The sequence below is a fragment of the Ctenocephalides felis genome, unplaced genomic scaffold (genome assembly GCF_003426905.1).
Source record: "Ctenocephalides felis isolate EL2017-DRISC unplaced genomic scaffold, ASM342690v1 CF-g0.4_SCAFFOLD_01886, whole genome shotgun sequence".
Classification (NCBI taxonomy): Eukaryota; Metazoa; Arthropoda; class Insecta; order Siphonaptera; family Pulicidae; genus Ctenocephalides; species Ctenocephalides felis.
In genome coordinates this window covers 124,604,572-124,622,142 of record NW_020538040.1, presented here as the reverse complement: position 1 = coordinate 124,622,142, position 17,571 = coordinate 124,604,572, and the positions used below count along the sequence as shown (strand labels likewise).

The following is a 17,571-nucleotide window of genomic DNA, read 5'->3' as shown; positions in this document are numbered from 1 at the left end:
TATCATAGTCATGAATCTGATAACACCTATTGCATGATTATGCTATTTATGATTTCCAAAACTCAAAATCAGGCTGCCTGTTTCAATATTCTTTTGTAAGATATTCTAAGGCCAGTTATGACATCGATTATATTTCTCAAATTATATATATTTCATATTATTCATGTTATTCTTAAGTAGGTATCCAATTGTTCCAATGTTCTTCTATAGAAGAATGAGCTTGTGATGTTTCACACTATGCAGATTACATTGCTTTCCATTATTTCTCATAAATCTTATTGTAATATAATTCAAGAATCGCATATTCTCAATATTTAAAAACAATAGTTTGTAAATAAATAATTTTAATATGTAAGTATAATATTAAACTTGATATTAAAATATATATATATTGTGATAAACAACTTTTGCTAAAAATGTACATTAAGGATTTAAATTAATTCTGAAAATAAATAATTTACATGATTTCATAACTTATGTACATATCATTCAATAATGTTATATAGATCTTGGCTAGTAATACTTATGAGCTCTTACTCAAATTGTACACCTTCAAGTTAAACTCTTACTTTCAAATCAAAAATATACAAAAGAATATTCTTCTTTAATATGATCTAATTGCCGGTGGTACTGTAGCACATTCTTTAGAATCCAATGTATTATCTATTACAGGTCTATAAGTAATATTCACATCACCTGTGTCGATATTGACAGTTGTCAATGTATGTTTTCTCCAATGGTCCGTCATTGGTTTACGAGTTTGTCCGTCTAATGGTTTACTATAATCAAATTCATCACATCTGACTTTGTAGTCATCTCTAGCATGGGCACCTCGGCTTTCTTTACGATTTTCAGCGGCTACAATTGTTTGTCTAGCACAGATCATCAAATTTTGTAATTCAAGAGCCTCCACTAAATCTGAATTCCAAATCAGACTTCTATCGAATAACTTCAAGTCTTTCATTTGTTTGTATAGACCAGATGTAAGTTCACAACCTTTTTTCAATGTTTTTTCCTCTCTGAATACAGCGGCATGCGTTTGCATTGTTTTCTGAAGTTGCAATCTTAAGTCGGCTGTAGAAATGCTACCGCTAGCGTTCCTTAATGTATCCAAATTTGCAATAGATTGTTCACCCGCATTCTGTAAAAAAGACCATTATATTTTCAATATAAAAGATATTAGTAATCTTAAATGCCTAATATCTTTACTAAAAATTCAACATTTGTATTTGGCAGAGTCAAAACACACTGAACAGCAGTTTGAAACTTATAATCCCTTAAATATAATAAAATCATATCTGTGCAAATATTTACATAAAAATTTAGAGGCAGACTGCTAATTTAAAAGCACATTTAAAATTACATGTTACATTTAATGTAACATTTTTGTGCATCTGTATTTATATTTTTGAGTTATTTGTTGGGAACAAATGCAAATTGATCAATCTTGCATCTGTTTCAATAACCTTGTTTCTTCTATATATATTCAAGAACATAAATTTGCCTATTTGGCTTTGTCTACTTAAATAAACATGAATATCTATAAATTCACATTTAAAACCTTACAAATAAAACAACTTTTATCACAAATTGCATACAAAGGCTATGCACAAGATATTACATATGCACCTATTCCTTTACTCGGAAGATATGTTCCATAAAAACATGGCAACTCAAAAAATTCACACCTATATGGAAAAAACTTGCTGAATAAAAATATCTATAAAAAAGCCCTTTTGGTCTGTTTTTAATATTATGAATAACAAACATGTTATTTTTCTTATTAAATTTTTTATGTTTCAATAATAAAACAAAACCCTCATATGATCTGCACTAGATGTTTTTTCATCGATATCAGATAGACGGTAAATCTTATCATTACTCTCTAGATTCTTATTTTTATCTTTTCCCATAGTCAAGTCAAACTGTAGAATTCCTTTATAAATTATGAATTTTGTAAAAAAAAAATAGTTCTGTTATTTGTTCATGTTAAATTCCTAAGAATTCATAACTGAAACACATTTTGTAGTGTGTTAATCAAATTATAGTTTGATTATAATTTGGTATAAATGCAAAATTTATAATTTTCTTGAAAATAAAAATCATTTTCAAAAACCATGTAAGATCAAAAACATGTAAAACGGCAGATAGGTGTATATATTTTTTTGGTATCTTCAAATAACAAATACATACCTTGCTCAAAGACCCGAATTTCTCGCCAGGTTTGTTTTCAGCAGCAATTGTTGAAGCACAAGAACGTCCAAAAACAACTAAATCCAGCAGGGAGTTAGCACCCAATCTATTAGCTCCATGCACGGAAGCGCATCCTGCTTCACCAGCAGCATATAAGCCAGGCACAATCTAAAATAATCATTACAGAATAAATTGTAGTAATAGTTGATAAAGAAGAAAATAAATTATTTCAGAATAAATATTTTTCCAATAATTAAATTATGATGTTGAATTTACTTTGTCTTGCCCATCAACATTAATTAAGACTTGTCCTTTGTAATTTGTGGGTACTCCTCCCATATTATAATGCACTGTTGGTAAAACGGGGATTGGCTCACGAGTAACATCAACACCACAAAATATCATAGCTGTCTCGGAAATACCAGGAAGTCTGCTCGCTAATTGTTCAGCTGGTAAGTGATGTAATTGCAATAAAACGTGATCTTTCTCAGGTCCTACACCGCGACCTAAATATGAAAGTTAAATCCATTAATAAAGAATATTGTGTAATGTATGTTATATATACCAATATGTATTGAATGTTTATATAAAGTTCTAATGTTTATTATATATTTTCAGGTAACAAAATATTAATAATTGAAGTATTATAATAATACTAATCACCTTCATTGATTTCAATTGTCATTGATCTAGAAACCACATCTCTACTGGCCAAATCTTTTGCAACAGGTGCATATCGTTCCATAAATCTCTCTCCTTGAGAATTTACCAAAAATCCACCTTCACCTCTGCATCCTTCAGTAATTAAACAGCCAGCTCCATAAATACCTAATGAACAAATATTACTGAGATCATAAAACATCATTGTAAAGAAAGTCAAAATAAAATGCTAGTTAATAACATGTTTCATACAAATACTGCAAGCAAAATCATAAATCTCAATTATATATTATCTTACAACACACTTTTATCACTTTGGCCTATCCAAAAATTACAAAAATAATATAAACTTTGACAACAAAACTAATTTCATTTATATTTTTTGTCTTTTAATTAAAGATCTATAAAAAACAATTATAAATATTAAGTAACTTGATTAACAAAGTGCAATCTTAAAAGCAGGTGTCCTTCACAACAAAAAAGCTAATGAATAAAATATGAGCAAATATGTTATGTCAACAAATGTATGCAAATTCTTGATATCTGCTTTGAATCTTTATTAACTTGTTCAGTATTTAGAATGGTGTTGACTTAGTAACAGCAATAGAAAATTTGAGTGAAATAAAGTGATGTATATTTTTGTAAACATAAATTTTTGAGTGAAATAAAGTATGTATATTTTTGTAAACATTCAATGATATCTGCACTACTAACCTGTAGGATGGAACTGCACAAATTCTAAATCTTGTGCTGGTAATCCAGCTCTGGCTACCATACCGGTGCCATCACCTGTGCAGGTATGTGCTGAAGTGCATGAAAAATATGCTCGTCCATAACCACCAGTCGCCAAAACAGTGTTCTTTGCACGAATTCTGAAGTTAATAAAATATCATAATGCACGATAAAAGTGTTTATATGGTAATAATGTATGTGATTATGAAAAGTAGATCTAATAATAAAAAAACTGGGTAATGAAGTAATGAAGTATTTTCTTACATAGATTTCAATAATGCACAGATAAATCTGGGATATAGCCTGATATTACCAATACAAAAAATTACTTTCTACCAGGTTACAAAATTCAAAATATTTTATAGAAAAAGTACATTTCTTATTTTTGTTTATTCTAAATTTTATCACCAAGAACACTTGCTCACAAAAAAACACAATTATTGTTACTTTCTAGCTTTCACCTGTGTAATGTACCATCTTCTAAGCAGAGAGCAATAACACCTCGACATTCTCCGTCCTCCATTAATAAATCCAATGCAAAATATTCGATAAAATAATTACAGTCGTAGCGAAGTGATTGACCATACAATGTATGCAATAGCGAATGACCAGTCCTAAAATTTGCAAATTGTTTAAGTATTACATGATCTATGAACACAGATTATGTTAACATTGAACATAACAATTAACCCTTCATATAGTACCATTTAATTATATATATATATATATATACAAAACCCCAGTACAACACAGTAGTTACCTCCAAAAAATCCTCCAAAAAATGTAGATTTTTGTTTCTGAACATTTTGGCATACCTTATAAATAATTGATATATGTATGTGTGTGTGTGTGCGCGTATGTATGGATACAACTTTCGTCCACGTTTTCGGGAACACGGATCAACCATATAAAAATGAGATAAGATCCTTTATTTTAACTCCGCTTGATTATGTTTTGTTTATTAAGTTTTCAAGTCAACATAAATAAACATTGTTGTCCAATTTATAAGCTCTATATTTTGTCTATAACATACGAATAATAAAAGTTGCAACATTTATAATAATCTATTTAAAAACATTTGAGAAGTTCTATTATGGTACGGTAAGTTCCAGCAATTTGCCTTAAGGCACGATGCCATGCACCACTAGTTAATTTAATTTTTTTTCTCGTTGTAGTGATAAAAAAGAAATCTTAAGAAGTAATATGAATTAAATAAATAGAATAATATTTTCATTGACATGACAAAGTGCTATTCTCCGCAAGCAATTTCTTTTTGGCCATATATCTTAAAACTCTGCATTTTTCTGTATTTCATTGAATTGCTTGCATGTAATTAGAAGATCTTTTTAAATTTCTTCATATGATGCTTATCACTTATGAAGTTATATGATCTGTTTAGTTCAAATTTTTATTCTGATTTGAAAAATATTCATTTAATAAATATGAACTAGTTTTGGCTAATTGTAAGCCTAGACATTATTTATATTTTATAGGTTAAGCTTTCTACTTTTTCGTTCTTAGCCCTGCTTTATTTAAATAATTTCTTCTTCGAGTAATTCTTTGCGAATATGAAAATAAGACACATAAAGTCCTCAGCAAAAAAATTCATAAATGTTCAAATAAAAAATAACAAATGATGTGACTAGTATTATCAAGTTTATTGAGCTGCTGTTGTACAGTATCTTTTATTCTCTGTGAATGAAGTGCTGTGTTATACTGGGGTTACTTTATGTGGGGACTAGAGTTCGAACAACTCCGACCACTACAACTTTGTTTTTTTTTGTGTATTCTTGTCTTATTAAAACTCCATTGCTTGAAGAAGAAATGGTTAAAAAAATCCCTACGATGATTGCATTTTCCTTCACCATTAAATGGGAAAATGGTTCCATATAGTACTGGTTACAATTTTGGTATATAAAGAGAATATACATTTATACAAAGATTTATTGCTCGATTACATGGTAACTTGGAGAATATTGAAAGAACTTTTCTATCAAAGACAAGGTTCTACTTGCAAATACAGGATTATTTATGAATTATAGAAAAATTTATGAATAAATATCAATAAAATAATATTTTAGAAAACTTTATTAGTCTTTCTGAAACGTTGGGTTATAAAATTTGTCGAATTGGCGATCGCCCCAAGGACTTTTCAAATTTTCGTAGTTTTGAATATGACCCATTACTAACAAATAAATTAAGCATTTGAGCTGTTCACACTTGAACATAAATTCATTGTTCTGTATTTTTCCAGTTACATTTTTGTTTTTTGTGGAAAATACAAAATTGTATTATTTTGAGAGATTTTATACCTAAGAAATCATAAAATTACCAGCGTGACGAGAAAGCGGCCGCTACTTTCGACCCGAATTTTGCTTTTTAGTGTTAAAAACCACAAGGGCTAATATGTTACCAGATCTAGGACCAGTTTAGGAAAGTAAAACATAACAAAATCTCGATTATGACTTCACTCGATATAACTTCGAGAGAAGTGTTATTTTCTCAGACATAACTCACTCTGGAGTTATATATATATATATATATATATATATATATATATACATATATATAAATAAACAACACACACTTTATTTAATAATTACGGACGTTTCGAGACCATGGTATGCCTCATCTTCAGTGTAATTTAAAAATAGTAAAAATTATATATTAATACATTATTTAATATATTATGTTAATTATATTTAATTCTTGAAAAACAAAAAACACCAATTATCTCTTACAATGCTTGACACAGTACTAAACATTTGAATATATACAGAAATATTTGAAAACAAATCTCAAGTGTCTAAGATAAAGGGACAAGGATGGATATTATTATAATGTAAACAAAAACGTTTCATGTATTTTTGTTTACATTATTCCAATGTAAACAAAAAATTATCGTAAAGACTATTCAAAAAACACTATATTCATATTACTTTTTCTTCATATTCTTTTTATATTCCAACATTAAAGAAGAAACTCCTTTAACAAAAAAGAAAGATGTAGTTTCTAAAGTAAATTGTTTGGATTGTAACTGTTCTTATATTAGCCAGACTTGTCAGAACTTAGATAAAAGACTCAGGCAACATGAATTACAATGCAAAAAAATAGATAATAAAAAATTTAAAAGTACGCTTGTGGATGACGCTAATATCAACAACCATAAGTTTGATTTTGATAATTTCCAAATCTTATTCCATGAAAAAGTTCGGACTAACAATAGCGTACATCTGAGAACCGACACAAATATTTTACATGTCTCGTATATAAACATCATTAATAATTTATAATTTTTTTTATTTACTATTTTCATTCATTTATCTAATTCTTTTCGATAAATTAATCTCATTTCACATTTGTTGATCTTAGTATGTGTTCGCACATTCCTTTTGTTTGCATTATAATAATATCCAACCATGTCCATTCATCTTCGACACTTAAAATTTGTTTTCAAATATTTCTGTGTATATTCACATGTTTAGTTCTCTATCAAGCATTGTAAGAGATTGTTCGTGTTTTTTGTTTTTCAAAAATTAAATATAATTTAAATAAAATACTAAATAATGTATTAGTATATAATCGTTAGTGTTTTGAAAATACACTGAAAATGAGGCATACTATGGTCTCGAAACATCTGTAATTATTAAATAAAGTACGTGTAAAGATCTGAGTGTTGTGTTGTTCATATGCAACATTTGATATTCGTTCCACTCTTATCACAAAATTATATATATATATATATATATATATATATATATACATATATATATATATATATATATATATATATATATATATATCTTTAACAATACCTGTCAGCCACTGCGCAACATCTGTGAGCTTGACCACCTTTTCCAAACTTCAAACTTTGACCTCCAAAAGCTCTTTGATATATTTTTCCTTCATTTGTTCTGCTAAAAGGCATTCCATAATTTTCTAATTCAATGACAGCTTTGGGTGCTTCTTTAGTCATATAGTGAATTGCATCTTGATCTCCTAACCAATCTGATCCTTTAACTGTATCATACATGTGCCACTGCCAATTGTCCTCCTCCATGTTTCCTACAGATTTTTCATTAACAAGTTCATTCACTCAACTTAATTTGTGTACAAAATATGATATGGCATAATCTTACCTAAAGCAGCATTAATGCCACCTTGTGCAGCAACTGTGTGTGATCTCGTGGGAAATAATTTTGTTATAACTGCAGTTTTGAAACCTTCAGCGACAAGACCAAAGGCAGCCCGAAGGCCAGCACCTCCAGCTCCAACAACAACTGCATCAAAGTCATGGTCAATGACTTTGTATTCTTTGCTTACAATATCACTGCTTACATGTGCCTTTGATTTTTCACCAACAGCAAAGTGAAGTTTTCGACTTGCAATTACTGGTTTTGACTAAAGCAAAGTTGAGATGGTTATTGATATAGCTCTAAAATTAGTAAATACTAGGTAAGATTTTTTTGTTACATTTGTTCATAGATTTAAAGTAGTAAAACCATTAGAACTTATAGACCTTTTCTTGATTTTGCATTTGTTTTAAGCGAATGAATTGTGAATATTTGCATATATTATGATATATATATATATATATATATATATATATATATATATATATATATATATATATAGATATATATATAATATATATATTTATATCATATATATTTATATATCATATATATTTATATATTTTTATTAATTATGATATATAATTTATTTAAACAAATATAAGTTCAAGGAAAGCATAAAATAATTTCAAATAGAAGTGAAGTAACAGAATTAAAGATTTCTCTTATAGAGAATTGTAACTTATAGAGAGACTATACTTGGAGATTATAAGAAATAATAAATTAAATATTCAAGAAAATCAATTGTCAGGAAATAATGTTCTAGATATGCTTTGATTAAAAGCCGATTATGGGAGCAATATACATGAGCTTGTTAGCCTCATTAATCAAATGTATTAAATATAATATTCATAGAAAAAAGTGAAAACTTTTATAAAGATAATACTCAATCTGCAATATGTTTATTGAAGTAAAAATAAATTCAATAATAGCACCTTGCATATGTGGAACCTAACTAAAGTATTTATATGTAACACATCTAATCTAAAAATGACAAACAAATATACTAAACTCAATTTTGGTTTTTTATGTACTTATTCATTCATAAAAATGTTACTAATTATTGATATAAATAGAAAATATTAAGACAAGATGCACTTGAAGAGTATATAAGTTACAATGGACATTTACAATGGTTATGAGCATTTACTGGTTATATAAAAAATAATTTGCAAATAATAACTGTCAAAGAAATAAAAGAACAAAAAATGACGTTTGTAGTTCATTACAGAATTTTCGTTTTTTTATCAATTTGACACTTGACGTTGTGCAATATTAAAACATAACCTAAAATCCCTTCCGAATATTTTATCACATTGGCAGTGTCACTGACGTTAATTATTGAATTGAACGCCGATTTAAATAAAATATGCCATCAGAAATTAACAAATAACACCGTGCAAGTTTTTTAGTGTCGTTACATAATTAAATATCAGCTGGCAGTGTGCAACACATAAATAAAACTGTATATCAACTAGTAAATCATCTCTCACCCAAGACAATGTATTTTTCGTAAACAACCTAGTTAATCTTATCATTCCGCTCATGATGGAATATTACACCCGCACCAAGAACGGTTAGAAATTATTTAACTTAAACACAGACACAACACCGAACCGATCACCCCACGTTGAATCTTGGAAAAGATTGAGGTTCCTCTCGCCTCTCGCTCGCCTAGTACGATGCCGAGCGGTCGTCTCTTTCTGACGTTCGCGAATCGAATGCAGATGTCAGAGATGGCGCTAACGACGACTTTAATACGACTTCGAATCCTGACGATTTGAGCATTTGAGCATTTGAGCATACACATAACATGTAATCTACGTCAACAATACGTTGTCGTTGTCACCTGATTCCGATTCACCTGCGAACGAAAAGCAAATGACGACGAAAAACGCTCCCGAACTGCGATGTTGCACTTAAAACAATACATTGCTTTGTTGGAATTACCAAACAGGCACGTATTCAGGTGTTAGCGAAATTCATTTTCGTAATCATAATCATAATATTAATGAAGGCGCTGCTAACATCGTTTTTTTTACTTGCCGTAGGGCAAGTTGTAGTAATCGCAAAAAAATCGAGAATATTTTTTTAACTTCCCGTAGGGCAAGTTATAGTAATCGCAAAAAATCGAAAATAAAAATGTTTATATATCTTTACGTTTCAGAGGTTTCTGAACATTTTGGCATATCTTAGAAAAAATGGATGTATGTGTGTGTGTGCATGTATGTATGTGTGTTCGAATACAAATTTTCGTCGACGATTTCGGAAACACGGATCAACCGATTTGAATAATTCAAAAAACATTTGATTCGTATTGATAAGGAGACGTGCTGATTAGTTTTTGGCGAAGGCAGGTCTAGCCGTTCCGAAGATATGGGACAAAAAGTGCCAAAAACGGTAACTCAGTTTTTAAAGGAAAGAAGCGATTTGAATAATTCAAAAAACATTTTACTTGTATTAACAAGATGAAGAACTGATCAAATTTTCATGAACGCAGGTCTAGCGGTTGCGGAGATCTAGTAAAAAAAAGCAGAAAAAATGCCATTTGGCGGTCAAAAATGATCATTAGACATATGCGCATCAAATTATCAGATATTTTATAGACATTTTAACAATAAGTATAAATTTTGTTTACATTCCTATGGGTTCCGTACCAATGTTTATCCGTTAGACGGCGACGCGTCGCTTACGCGCTTCGATATTTTGTCTCTATGCAGTTAAAGCAGTACGATTGCTTTGAAAAGTTCAGAATTTCCAAAATATTTCAAAATAAATTTTTCTTCAAAAAGTCTATTTTATTTCAAAAAAAAGTAAATTTTTGTCAAAATATTATAGTTTCTCAAAAATCTAATTTTTTCAGAGTAATTTTTTTTCAAAAATGTTAATCTTTTTTTAAAAAAATAATTTTTGGTTTGGAAAGTTCCAGCAATTTGCCTTAAGGCACGATGCCATGCGCCCCACTAGTTTTGCATATCTTTACGTTTTAGGGCCCTTCGAACATTTTGGCATACCTTAGAAAAAAATTGACGAATGTGTGTGTGTGTGGTATATATGTAGCTATATTATGTATGTATGTGCGGATACAAATTTTTGTCGACGTTCTCGGAAACTCAGATCAACCGATTTCAATCATTCAAAAAGCATGCGAATTAGTAAATTCAAAAACGTAAAAAAATGCAATTTAGCAGTAAAAATGATTATTAGACGTAATTTATCAGATATTTTATGAAGATTTCAATGATAATTATAGATTTTATTCACATTTCTATGGGTTCCGTACCAAGATTTATAATATTTAACCGTTAGACTCCGACGCGGCGTTTACGCTCTTCGATATTTTGTCTACTACTAATTTTCATTAGTAGTAGATATTTTGTTATACTACTAATTTTCAAAATAGTCAAATTTTTTATTAATATTCAAAAAAATCAATAATCTAATTATTTCAAAGTTTTCAAAAATGTTAAATCTTTTAAAAATTTCAAATTATAGAACCGGAAGTTCCAACAATTTGCTGCTATTTATATATTTTTTTTAATTTTAGTGATTTCCTCAAATATTCAATTAATAGTTAAAACTAGTTGGTATTGATATTTTGCCTTGTGGCCAGTTACATGATCTTCCCGATATGTGTAGATAATCGACTTAATCAATAAAAAATAAATTAATTTATAAGTGATTAAAAGTATTCCGAGTGGATTTATTACACATAATGGAAAACGAACGAACACGTTAACTCGAAGTATTTTCTAAAAGCAAATTTTCAAAAATCTATAATTTTTATAATTGAACCAGTTTCCGTAGGACTTTAATTTTCATTAAGACCATAGGTACTCTATCATTATACCAAGTAAATGGTCTAATTTCAATTTTAATAGACGTCAAAAAAACTACTCATTTTCTCAAACTTTGATGAATTTTCAAAATTAAGCTACTTGTCGTAAGGCCGTAATATTTCAGTATGTTCTATAAGACCATGATATATATCGCCAAACAAAGTTCTATGAAAATTGGCTTATTATTTTTCAACAGTTAATTACAAGATAACGGCTCCGTAGATTTTTAATATCAATCAGTATCAATCCCAACTAATATCCTTCGAACAGTTTTTGTTTTTTTAAAAATCGATTCAGTAGTATGAGCTTAAATGTGGACGAAGGGTTTAACGCTTTTTTAAAAAATAAAAGGAAACGGCTCGGCAGATCGTCGTACAAACGATAGTAAAAATCTGTTCACACACACATACTTTTTCCAAATTTGGTCTCATTCGATTCAGAATGGCTTGAAACGTCGAGAAAACAAAAATAACGAATCGGATTTTTTTAGGAAAACAAACTCCTCCTTCGGGAAGTTAACTAGATTTCCCATTATAATTATTACATCTTTCCAAAATATAGGACTATTCAAGTACTGGTCTTTCTTCACAATAAGTTTATTAAGTGATATCAGATAAAAAGAATTAATTACTATATGAAATCAATTATGGCATAAGAAATACTAGATAAAACTTTCAGGAACTATATACAGTGGCAAACTAATTTGAACTCCGTTAAAATCTGGAAACATTAGCTATTGTACAAAAACTATGAAGAATAACTGCACATATTGTAGTGAAGTAATTCAGTATATTTGAAATTGCTATACACATTATTTTAGTTCAATAAAATAATTATTTCTTTAATCAAATTTCAAAATAAATTGAAGCAAAGCAATTACTTATAGATAATAAAGTTACATAGTTGTAATCACTATTATGTTAGCGATAGCATTTTCAGGGTCAAGTTTTGTAATCAGTTTTTCATGATTACATATCTAATGGGACAATATTAATTTTGAGCATTTTTTCATCTACCATGATCTATGTCAATAGTTTTTGATCAAACACTAGTTAACGTTCTAATTATTATTAATAAAATTATATATATATATATATATATATATATATTTATATATATACAGTAGAACCTCCTTATTCGCGGGGGATGCGTTCAGTAAAAATGGCGCGAATAAAGAATCCGCAAATACAGGATGGCATTTTGTATGGGATTACGGGAATACGTTCCAAGATGACAAATAATCCGCAAATAATGAAAAATCCGCAAATACAGGATGGCATTTTATATGGGATTATAGGGTATACGTTCCAAGGTGTCAAAATAATGAAAAGTACATACATAAAAAACTATATTTTTATTTATATTTATAAATGCATTAGATTAATTACTTTATATATTTGATTAATTATATTATACATTAAACATTTTGATCATTTTTGTTCAGAAATAGGCAAAGATTTGAAAAACTTTGTAATTTTTTGTTGCTTGGTAGTTTTCAAGAGTTTCTCCAATTCAGGCTGATAAACGGCAGTCACATCTGCAATTTGCCTCTTAAAGAGAATACTTCTCTCCATAGATGGATCAATGTTCATAAAAAAATCACACAGATCATTTGCCATCTTTAAACCTTCACTGAGACTCTTTAAATTAAATGTCATGTTTTCAGTGCACGTTGAAGCCTCTTCTTCATTGGGTTGTGAATTTAACATTTCTTCCAAGTCGGTTTCAGACAAATCATTATCACGTGATTCAAGCAATTAGGTCTGTTAGCACGTGTTACTCAATCACAATATTTGCTACGAATGAGAAAAATGAAGAAATAAAGCATGCATAGCAGCATTTACCACAGAAACGAACAATGTTAACCCTTTCGACTCGGATGCCGCTCGGTCCGGCGGCAAAATTCATATAGATCTCGAAATTCGCGAGTGGAAAGTGTTAAAGCATACATATACGATTCATTCATTCCCTGTTTGCTTACTTGATCAAAAACGCTGATAACGGAGAGGACGGCGAACGCAACGCAATTATAGGTCAAAAAGACGGCATTTACAAAGGATATTGGATTTCATATACACTGGAATCCGCGAATAACGAAATTTTTAGCCGCGAAGAAAGAAATCGGGTCGCAATTTTTTTGGCCGCGAATAGCGAAAACGCGAATGAAGGAGTCGCGAATAAGGAGGTTCTACTGTATATTATGGGACATTTTTCATATATATCTCTGATTATTAAAAATACGCGATACACGTTACATATATTATCAGTATCCATAATGGATTATTGTGTAATACTATTTAGAGTGTGTTTTATTATTATCTGCGAATAATTTAAATACACATGTACAACCTTGATGAAAATATATTTAATTATATAAATGTTGGTGTACAAACAATGTAAATTAATAAACCTATATTCGTTAAAATCATAAATTTATAAAATTCTGTAGAATTGTAGATTGTACTATAAAAAGATTAGTTCTATAAAACTAATAATTAATTTTGGAAATGCAATATAATTATACCAGTCATATATAATGTTTTCAAATGTTATTTTTGACCACAGTAAATCACAACTATGATTACATTCGATAATAAAGCTTATCGCATTTGTGCTAGGTATTTAATCTGTGTTTATTAATTTAAAAATTTCTCGTAGTGTATTAAACTTTGATATCGTTATTTGCACAACATGTATACCATATCACAGAATGCAATTTTTATATTCTAGATTTATTCATCAGGATGGTGGAGAATCATATACATTTTTTGAAAACTATTTAGTATTAAATTTTATCTAACTTCGATGGCTTCGATTTTTCCCATGCCACTATTATTAATTGTAATAAAATCGAAAATGAAAATGTTTGTATATTTTCACGATTCAAACATTTCTGAAAATTTTGGTATACTTGAGAAAAAATTGATTTATGTGTGTGTGTATATGTGTTTACGTAGTGTGTCTGTATGAATTGGATACCATTTTCGCGCTCGACAGCACGGATCAACTGTTTTGAATGAATAAAAAAATATTCGATTCATTTTGATGGGAAGACATACTGATCAATTTTTGGAAGCAGGCCCAGACGTTTTGAAAATACGCAGCAAAAAGTACAAGAAGTAGCAATTCACTTTTTGATTGAATTTTTGGAAAGGCTAGTTCAGTGCTGTCGGAGATCCGAAAAAAAGTTAAAAAATGCGATTTGGCAGTCAAAAAAGGATCATTAGACATATGCAATTAAATTATTAGGTATTCCATAAAGATTTTTATAATAAACACAAATTTTGTTTACATTTCTAAGGGTCCCGTACAATGATTTATATTGTTTAACCTTCGATAATTGGTCTCTACAACATCTACGCAGTGCAATAGCGTAAAAAATTCATTTTTTTCAACCTATCCTCAGAAAAGATTTTTTTTTTGAAATTCTCATAAAATTTTAAAGTTTTTAAAATTTTTTAATTAAGGAAGTTTCAGCAATTTGCCTTAAGGTACAATGCCATGCACCACTAGTGTAAACAATTTATCTGAATAGTGAATGTTAATTTTTAATATACAAATACATTGACAGTCAATGACAATTTATCGAAAACCTTAAAAATCAACACAAAATAATTTACAGTGTAAATTAATTAATTTTCTAGAGATGAATATCAATAAGATCGAGTCGCAGGCGGTACGGACGGGCATTCGCGCTCGTCCAGCGTGCCATCCTGCACGGGCCGGTAGTCGACGCAGACGTTGCCGCTCTCGACGTTGATGTAGGTTAGAGTGTGCTTGCGCCAATGTTTCTCGAAGGGACGCATCGTTTGCCCTTGGAGCGGTTTGTCATAGTCATATTCATCAACACGACACTGAAAGAAATCACAAATAAAAAATGCTTATTAATAAAGCCTAACTAATGAAACATCAAATGGAAACAATTTGAAATACTACCTTGTAATCCTCACGCGAATGTGACCCCCGACTTTCTTTCCTTTTCGCAGCTGCTACAATTGTTTGTCGGCCACAAATCATTAAGTTCTGTAATTCCAAACTATCGACTAAATCTGAGTTCCAAATAACTGTACGGTCAAACAATTGTATATCCGCGAGTAATTTATAGAGCTCAGAGGACTTCTCAATACCTTCTTTTAGATAGCAGCCTTCACGAAACACAGCCGCGTAGCGTTGCATAATTTTTTGCAACATTACGCGCAATTCGCCAGCTGGGTACTTACCTTTGGCACAGCGCAAGCAGTCTAAGTTGCATATGGATTCTTCACCAGTGCGCTACAATCATAAAAATGAAATTTTGCAATGTGCATTATTTAAAATTGTTTCAACAACTCACATCGTAGGATAACTCTACTTTAGTCCCGGGTTGGCATTCATTAGCTATATTGCAGGCGGCCAGTTTTCCGAATATAACTAGTTCCAAAAGTGAATTAGCGCCTAGGCGATTTGCTCCATGCACAGTCGATGCAGTTTCACCGATTGCATATAGACCTGATACTATCTACAAACATTTTCATTTTATCGTCATCTTATTTTTCAAAATAATTCAGATATTTAAAAAACAATTTATTTTTATTGTACAATATCCCCGTACTTACAACATCTTCTCCATCTTTATGAAACAGCACTTGCCCCTTATAATTCGTAGGTATTCCACCCATGTTAAAATGTACTGTTGGCTGCACAGGCAACGGATCTTTTGTAATATCAACTCCCGAAAAAATCATTGCAGTAATCATCAGTCCTGGAAGTCGCGTTTTAAGTTGATCAACTGGAAGGTGAGACAATTTCAAATGTAGGTGGTCTTTATCCGGACCGCAACCTCTTCCTGTAAATTAAAAATTATGGAATAATTGATATATGTGCCCATAATTATAAAAGTAGTCTAAGTCAAAATTTAAAAAAAATGAGTTTATCAGTTATTTCATACCACATTAGTTTAAACTAAATGTATTCAATGAAATTTTTACGAAATTGTCAAAAATGAACCATAGTGGTTGTAATTTCAACATTATATGGAATTCATTTAGTGTTAATTATGAAAGTGGTCTAAGTCAAAAAATTTAAGAAATTATATAAACATCTTAAAAATGACACGTGGCCTCCTTTGACGCGTTTCTGAACATAGATAAACAAGTATAAATAGATAGCAAACTGGACCGCTTTTCGATTATTTTAATTTTAATTTTCTGCTCCTGCTACAGAGGCGCGACGAGTGCAGCATGAAAATTTACCACTAGGTTCAATTCTAGATAAATCCAAATCCTTAGGTTTAATTCTAAGATAAATTTATATATATAATATTGTTACTATAAATTTGAAATTTTAATATGTGAAATGATAATGATAATGATCTGTCTCTTGGCTACAAATTCAATAGATAAGATTCTTGAAAAATGAACCTTATAAAATGTTTTATAAAACTTTTTTAGATGATTCTACATTTCACGTTTTGGATCTTTCACCTAAAAGAGGAAGACCAAAAATATACGGAAATATTAAATTACTTCCATTATACACCAGCATTAGACCAGTATCGGAAGAAAAACATAAAGATATTATGAGTTTACTACCGTACATCACTCCAGTTTTTCAAGAATATTTTAAGAATCTTAAATACTCGAAATAATGATAAAAATGGATTACCGTTTAAAAATAATTAATAAATGTTCACGAATTATTCTAATAAAATTATTGTTTCAAATAAAACTCAAAGTTCTTTATTACTTTAAGTCAATTATAGGACATTCAGTTAATTTTGAAAATGGTCTAAGTCAATTCAAACTTTAAAAACAATATTATCGTATGAAATTCACACAAAATTCATATTCATAATAAATTTCCATTAAGACTAATAAAATTAAAAATTAAAATGTCGCATAATGTAAAAATATTTTTAAATTTATTCAAATGCAATTCATTAAATATCTTGAAACAAGAAATATATGACTTAGACCACTTTCATAATTATGGGCACATATAGATGTGTAATACTTTTCCATCAACGATGCATTTTT

The 17,571-nt window shown here is 29.6% G+C and overlaps 1 protein-coding gene and 1 pseudogene across 1 annotated transcript; one reads left to right on the top strand and one right to left on the bottom strand.

Moving 5' to 3' along the window:
* Positions 1 to 17,571, top strand: part of LOC113375857 — a 69,670-nt pseudogene that overhangs the window by 47,464 nt on the left and 4,635 nt on the right.
* Positions 432 to 9,445, bottom strand: LOC113378042 (succinate dehydrogenase [ubiquinone] flavoprotein subunit, mitochondrial). The gene is made up of 9 exons (XM_026618553.1): positions 9,212 to 9,445; positions 7,725 to 7,986; positions 7,401 to 7,650; positions 4,047 to 4,199; positions 3,568 to 3,725; positions 2,857 to 3,021; positions 2,470 to 2,699; positions 2,194 to 2,361; positions 432 to 1,141 (listed from the first exon to the last, which is right to left on the bottom strand). Exons 1-9 carry the CDS (start codon positions 9,263 to 9,265, stop codon positions 605 to 607), a joined length of 1,977 nt encoding a protein of 658 aa, XP_026474338.1. The 5' UTR covers positions 9,266 to 9,445; the 3' UTR covers positions 432 to 604.

Excerpts from the sequence above, each read along its gene's own strand:
- LOC113378042 (XM_026618553.1), bottom strand. The coding sequence starts at position 9,265 with ATGAGCGGAATGATAAGATTAACTAGGTTGTTTACGAAAAATACATTG. Across the intron at positions 7,651-7,724 it reads TGGCATTAATGCTGCTTTAG|GAAACATGGAGGAGGACAAT; the intron begins GTAAGATTATGC and ends AAAAATCTGTAG. Across the intron at positions 1,142-2,193 it reads AATTCGGGTCTTTGAGCAAG|AATGCGGGTGAACAATCTAT; the intron begins GTATGTATTTGT and ends TCTTTTTTACAG.